The 7,213-nt window shown below is 39.5% G+C and overlaps 1 protein-coding gene across 2 annotated transcripts in view; it reads right to left on the bottom strand.

Moving 5' to 3' along the window:
* KLHL8 (kelch-like family member 8) overlaps window positions 1-7,213 on the bottom strand; it is a 30,430-nt gene that overhangs the window by 3,797 nt on the left and 19,420 nt on the right. For both annotated transcript variants that reach the window (XM_005874088.2, XM_014545961.1), the window contains 2 exons: window positions 472-640; window positions 89-248 (listed from right to left, as the gene is read on the bottom strand). In XM_005874088.2, coding sequence (XP_005874150.1) covers window positions 89-248; window positions 472-640 — 329 coding nt within the window. The remainder of the gene's footprint in view (window positions 1-88; window positions 249-471; window positions 641-7,213) is intronic.

The following is a 7,213-nucleotide window of genomic DNA, read 5'->3' as shown; positions in this document are numbered from 1 at the left end:
ATACATACACACACACACACACACACACACACACAAGATTATTGTATATCCTGTAATAAATTAGACCAGAGAAATATTATCTACTCACCAACAACATATAAACAACCATGGAGATCACTGACTCCATTGCCTGCTCTTCGTTGACCCATCTCTTTAAGTTCTATCCACTTATCCAGATGTGGATCATATCTCTCCACACTAGATAGAGAAGCTACTCCGTCATTGCCACCTACTGCATAAACGTGGTTCTATGTAAAGAGAAAATAAAAAACATATCACATTAGTTTTTTAACTGATTTATACATTATCCTAAGAGTAAATCAGAATCTTGAAAGAAAGCAGCATTTCATGAAATAATATGGTGTATAATCAACATGTGCATACTGAAGATATGAATATCCCAGATCATTCCTTATTTGGTTAGGGATATGATGCAATGCAGTCCAATGAGCAAGTTGCCATATAACTTACTACTAGAGCCACAGAGCCAACTCCTCCACGGGGAGTAATCATTGGTGCCACTGTACTCCATTGATCACATTCTATGTCATATCTCTCCACGTAGTTGAAGCAAGTGTTGTCATCTAGCCCTCCAATTGCATAAATTGGGCCTCCTAAGGAGGCTAAGGCAATTCCTCGCCTGCAAAGACAATAAAACAAATTTTAGCCTCTGGGTTTGTTTTCAGAAAACAGGTAGCAAATAAAAGAAAAATTGTGCTAATACAAGTCATTCATCATGTTAAACTTCAATGTGTCGCACCCCCCCCCCACCCAATTATATTTAGATTTATCGAAGCTTCTCAATAGATGGCTACAGGGTTGCAAGTCTATGTGAGCAGTGCCCTCTGAAGTTTTATAATGCACAGCCTACATGGATTACTTTAAACTCATATGAAGTAATAAAGTTAAAGCCCAACAAAATACATTAAATGAAGTCCAAAACATTCAATAAGTAAAATACAGTTGCATTGAGAGGTTGATGAACTGACAAATGGTTTACTATGAAGGTTAGAAGTCAAAGAAGTCAATGATTAAATTAATATAATCAGCAGAGCACATTTTGTTGCAGGGTTTCATTATATCACATTTAAAAGACATCAACTTTTATTTTTTTAAGATATATTTTATTGTTTTTAATTAAATCTTTATTGTTCAGATTATTACAGTTGTTCCTCTTTTTTCCCTCATAGCTCCCCTCCACCCAGTTCCCACCCCACCTTCTGCCCTTACACCTGCCAATGTCCTCATCCATAGGTGTATGATTTTTGTCCAGTCTCTTCCCGAACCCCCCACACCCCTTTCCCCTTGAGAATTGTCAGTCCACTCCCTTTCTATGTCCCTGATTCTATTATATTCCCCAGTTTATTCTGTTCATCAAATTATTTATCTTCTTAAAGGATACCTTTCAGCATTTCATATAATACTGGTTTGGTGGTGATGAACTCCTTTAGCTTTTTCTTATCTGTGAAGCTCTTTATCTGACCTTCAATTCTGAATGATAGCTTTGCTGGATAAAGTAATCTTGGTTGTAGGTTCTTGCTATTCATCACTTTGAATATTTCTTGCCACTCCCTTCTGGCCTGCAAAGTTTCTGTTGAGAAATCAGCTGACAGTCGTATGGGTACTCCCTTATAGGTAACTGACTTTTTTTCTCTTGCTGCTTTTAAGATTCTCTCTTTGTCTTTTGCTCTTGGCATTTTAATTATGATGTGTCTTGGTGTGGTCCTCTTTGGATTCCTTTTGTTTGGGGTTCTCTGCACTTCCTGGACTTGGAAGTCTATTTCTTTCACCAGGTAGGGGAAGTTTTCTGTCATTATTTCTTCAAATAGGTTTTCAATATCTTGCCCTCTCTCTTCTTCTGGTACCCCTATAATTCTGATGTTGGTACGCTTGAAGTTGTCCCAGAGGCTCCTTACACTATCTTCGTATTTTTGGATTCTTTTTTCATTTTGCTTTTCCGGTTGGGTGTTTTTTGCTTCTTCGTATTTCAAATCTTTGACTTGATTCTTGCGATCCTCTGGTCTGCTGTTGGGAGTCTGTATAATATTCTTTATTTCAGTCAGTGTATGCTTAATTTCTAGTTGGTCCTTTATCACAACATCGAGGGTCTCACTAGATTTCTTAAGGATCTCAATACATTTATCGGCGGTTTCCATAAAATTCTTAAAAAACCTTATAAACGTGGTTTTGAACTCTATATCCAGTCGTTTGCTGTCCTCCATTTCTGTCATTTGTGACCTGTTTCTTTGTCTTCGCATTTTGTCTGCTTCCCTGTGTTGGTAGAGTGGTTTTGTGTGCTAGGTGTCCTACAGGGCCCAGTGGCTCAGCCTCCCCAGTTACCTGAGGTGGACACTCTTGGTGCACCCCCTTGTGGGCTTTGTGCACAGTCTTGTTGTAGTTATGCCTTGATTGTTTTAGGTGTCACTGGGAGGAATTGACCTCCAGGCCAATTGGCAGTGAGAATCAGCTGTGTCTGCAGTGGGAGAACTTCTGTGCTGAAGACACCCTTCTGGGGCAAGACTTGCTTCAGTGGGGCTTTGGTGCTCACTGAGTCTGCCCCCTGAGTGTGTCCCTTATGGATCTGAGGAGTTGTAATCTGGATGGTCCCACTCTGACCACTGGGTATACTGGCTCTTGGATCTCAAGGAGGTGCTAATTTAGCCTCTGCCTGAGGCTACCCAGCAGGAGCTACGGAGAGATCTGCAACTTCCTTTTCTTTGTTTGGAGGTGCCTAGATGAGGCCCAGCTGTGAAGCAATGCAAGCTGCTTTGGGGCCTTGGGCCTTCTTTTGGAAGTTCTGGGTCTGTCTGACCCAGCTGCAGTTTGTTAGGTAGTTTTAGATTGCAAAGGGTCAGTCCATTCATATGCAAAAGCCTCTGTGCACAGCTTGGGTGGGGCGGGGTCTCAGGGAATCAACAGGGCGGAGCAAACAGCTATGGCTGATCCTCAGCCCTGCCCTAACAGGACCCAGGTCTCACTGTTCCATGGTAATTGCTGCAGGTGCCTCTGAGAGAAAGCCGCCCTCGAGTTCTGCCCAATGCCAGACAGTCCAGTTTCTCCCCGTATGAGTCTGGGACGCCAGAGATTCGCCCGGACCTGGCGTTCAGAGCAGTCGGGAGCTTGTGTCTCCCTCCCGATTGAAAAAGACAGCTGTGTCCTCAGTTGCCAGCCCTTTCCGCATGCGCCTCCGTACCTCTGCACTTTACTTCCACACCACACCTCCTCTGAGTCTCGGTGTGCTTTTCTCTTTCCTTCTAGTTGTAGAATTTCCACTCGGCCAGCCTTCCTGTGGTTCTGGATGATGTACGTTTTGTCTTTTAGTTGTTTTTTTGAAGTGGTTGTGCAAGGCAGCAATTTCTGGTGTTTACCTATGCCGCCATCTTGGTTTTTCCAAAAGACATCAACTTTTATATTACATCCTTTTTATCACATTGCTTTACTTATGTAGGGCATTTATTTCTCTTTTTGGAAAGTAAGAGACTTAGCCTATGTTAAAAACTAATTCGCAGCCTGGTATGTGTGGCTCAGGTAGTTGAGCAATGACCTATAAACCAGAAGGCCAGGGTTCGATTCCAGTCGGGGTATATGCCCAGATTGCGGACTCGATCCCTAGTAGGGGGTGTGCAGAAGGCAGCCAGTTGATGATTCTCTCTCATTGTTGATATTTCTATCTCTCTTTCCCTCTCCCTTCCTCTCTGAAATCAATAAAAATATATTTTTAAAAAACAACTAATTCACAGTAACAATGATCAGAAAAAGATTACATAGCCTGGCCAGTGCAGCTCAGTGGTTGAGCATCAACCCATGAACCAAAAGGCCATGGGATCGATTTCTGGTCAGGGCACATGCCTGGGTTATGGGCTCGAACCCCAGTAGGGGCTGTGCAGGAGGCAGCAGATCGATGATTCTCTCTCATAATTGATGTTTCTCTCTCTCCCTCTCCCTTCCTCTCTGAAATCAATAAAAATATATTTTAAAAAAATAAAAAGATTACATAAACTTCTTTAAAAACACATTGCAGCAATCTAAAACTATTATGTCACAGACTTGGTATGTACTTTGGATAAATTAGTGTATCTTATAAATCTCTACCACCTTGCTTCTTCATCTGTACCCCATTTGAGACAGGAGTAAAAACAGTGCTTAGGTAAAGCACTAAGAACAGTGACTGACCCATATTTAGTGCTATGTATTAGCTATTGTTACTGGTGAGAGCAGCTGTTCTACTGAGTTTCTAACTCTAAGTTTACCAAAAGAGTATCAAAGGAAAGAATTCTTAAGAATAATGTCGTCATTCATTTTGTCATATTAAACTCTTTTGAGTATAAAGCAATGACTTATAAAATACACCTGGTAGCAGAATACAAGTCAGAAAGTTAAAGAATGAGGGCAATTCTGTATGTCACTGCTTGTTTGACAACAGAGGGGAACACTTGGAAAAAAACCTGAGAGTGGTCTCTAGGAGCTGAGGGTAAGCCCTGGCCAATGGCCAGTAAAAATGAGAAAGTCAGTCCTACAATCACAAGGAACAAAATTCTATCAATAACCTAAGTGACCTTGGAAACAGTTTCTCCCCCAGAGCCTCCAGATAAGAGCCTAGCCCCGCCTATACCTTGATTTTGGCCTCATAAGACCCTAAGTGGAAAACCCAGTCAAACCTGCTGGATATCTGACCCATGGAACTGTGAGCCAATAAATGAGTGTTGTTTTGTATGGCTAAGTTTGTGATACAGAGAAATTGAAAACTAACAGGCCTATCACAAGACAAACAAAAATTTCATTCTGTTCACTATCTTGTTTTGCCTAATGCAGAAAATCACATCACTATACATATCAGATGCTTAAGCAGGAACCATCCTTGCCTCTGCCTTAGTCTTCTTTCTAGCTCCCAAGCCTAACTCATCATTAAATCTTGTTGACAGTATACTTCTGAACTCTCTCTCAAATATGTTTTCTTTCCTCTATTCCACCTTGTACTACTTAAGTCCCAGCCACCATTATTTCTTGGCTGAAATATTATAATAATCCTTTTGGTCTCCCAGACTATTTTCACTTTCACTCTGGTCCTTCTCAAATTCCTTCTCCATTTCATATGCAGGGGATCTTAGAGATGAAAAATGTGATTCTATTGTCCCCTTGCTATTAAAAATCGTGTTCGTGTGCACGTGTGTGTGTGTGTGTGTGTGTGTGTGTGTGTGTGTATTTCAAAGCCCACTAGATAAAGTAAATTTTGGCAAACCTGAAAGGCCCTTTCTTTGCCTACTGTTTCAGCCTTATTTCTTGACACTATCCCTTTGATCTCTCACCCATACTTGACACCTTTCATGCTCTCTGCGCTACTTCACCTCTAAATTTTCGAAGATTTTTCATCTCTTTCCACCCACCACCACTTAAACTAGGCTAAATTATTCTATCCCTTCAGACCTTAGGTTAAATGGGACTTCATTAAGATCTTTTCCACTCTCCAGCACCCTTTACTTTTCCTGTGCTCACATTACTACTACCCTTGTAATCATGTCTTTATTTGTAGTATTTTCCCTTCTAGAGTGTAAGCTCTATGGAAGTGGGGCCGTTGGCTGCCTTATTTACTGCTGTATCTTTAGCACTTGGTATGTCTTACAATGGTCACTTAAATGGTGTTTGTTGAATAAATAAATCAACCCCTGGATATGCTCTGTTAGGATGAAGAGTTTCAATAAAACCACAGGTTAAACCAATACCAGTGTCCATGTTAGTGGAAAGATGAAAAAGAAGAGGGGGAAAGTAAAGAAACCCAGATATTTTATATGTGACTATGATCTTGAAATGCACACTGAAAAAATGATTTGGGGGAATACAAATTGTTAGCAAATAATATGACAAAATAACTGCAGTTCTATTATTTTTATAGTTGGAGAGCTATTGTAAAGTGCTCAGGGCATATTTTAAAAGATTAAAGAAATTCATTGCTATTATGCTAGAGAAGTTTCACTCAATTCTTGGCTAAAAACTAGCCAACTCCCTTATTTTAATTAATGCACTACAATTTAAATATTATTTGTAGTTAGCACATAGCATAAATCAAACCCTATTAAAGTATTAAAATGCCACTTGTAGACAAGTGAGAGATAATAGCATATTTTTTTTTAAAATATATTTTATTGGTTTTTTTACAGAGAGGAAGGGAGAGGGACAGAGAGTTAGAAACATCGATGAGAGAAACATCGATCAGTTGCCTCCTGCACACTCCCTACTGGGGATGTGCCCGCAACCAAGGTACATGCCCTTGACCAGAATCGAACCTGGGACCCTTGAGTCCGCAGGCCAACACTCTATCCACTGAGCCAAACCGGTTAGGGTGATAATAGCGTATTTTAAGGTCAGCTTTCTTCCCTAGAATTCTTTCTCCTCATGAGAAGAAAAAGGCTAAAAATCTCTTTTAAAAATAACTCTTTCACAGTTCCATCTAATCTTTTATACTTACAACACATGAAAAATATTCAGTTAAAAACACTTCATATTAAATTGATAGATAATAGAAAATTAGTTGGCAAAGTATCCCATGTGCAATTTAACTTAAAATTGCTTGTTTTGGTAAAAAGCAAATGCTGGTACAGTTTACAAACTATACAAGCCATAATGTCTGAAGTTAGGTTTTGTCTGTTGAATACTTATTCAGATAGCCCTTTTTCTTTCCTTTATCCCATTTTCACTCTGAAACAAAGAGGCAGAATTACTGTAGTATCTAGGTTTATATACAGTGTTAAGCTGTTTTTGAAATCCTCACCCTGTTTGCTGAATTTTAAATTTAAAAAAGAAAAAGAACAAGTAATCCAATTCAAGCTGTAAAAATATGTTACTTTTCTGACATATACATACATAATTCCAGTCACTGGGAGGTATTATATATAGTATGCTCCATTACTATTATATTGATCTATAAATAAATATTCATTCCTTCCTTCTAAAGCACCATACATCTCTTTAAATATCTAGATATTCTCTTAAGTGCTCATGTTTCCAGACCAAAACCCTTCAACAATGTTTTATATGACAGTTTTCAGAACTCTTACTAACCTACTAGTCTGTAGTTACATTTCCAACAATTTTTGTGCACCCCCATCTATATATATTCCTATCTAATAATAGACAAACATGGTAATTAACCATAACTTCACTACCCTTCCCATTGGCTAATCAGCGAGATATGCAAATTAACTGCCAACCAAGATGG

This window comes from Myotis brandtii, unplaced genomic scaffold (assembly GCF_000412655.1).
Source record: "Myotis brandtii unplaced genomic scaffold, ASM41265v1 scaffold424, whole genome shotgun sequence".
Lineage (NCBI taxonomy): Eukaryota > Metazoa > Chordata > Mammalia > Chiroptera > Vespertilionidae > Myotis > Myotis brandtii.
Note: the sequence above shows the minus strand (reverse complement) of the source record. Positions and strands in the feature narration are given on the sequence as shown.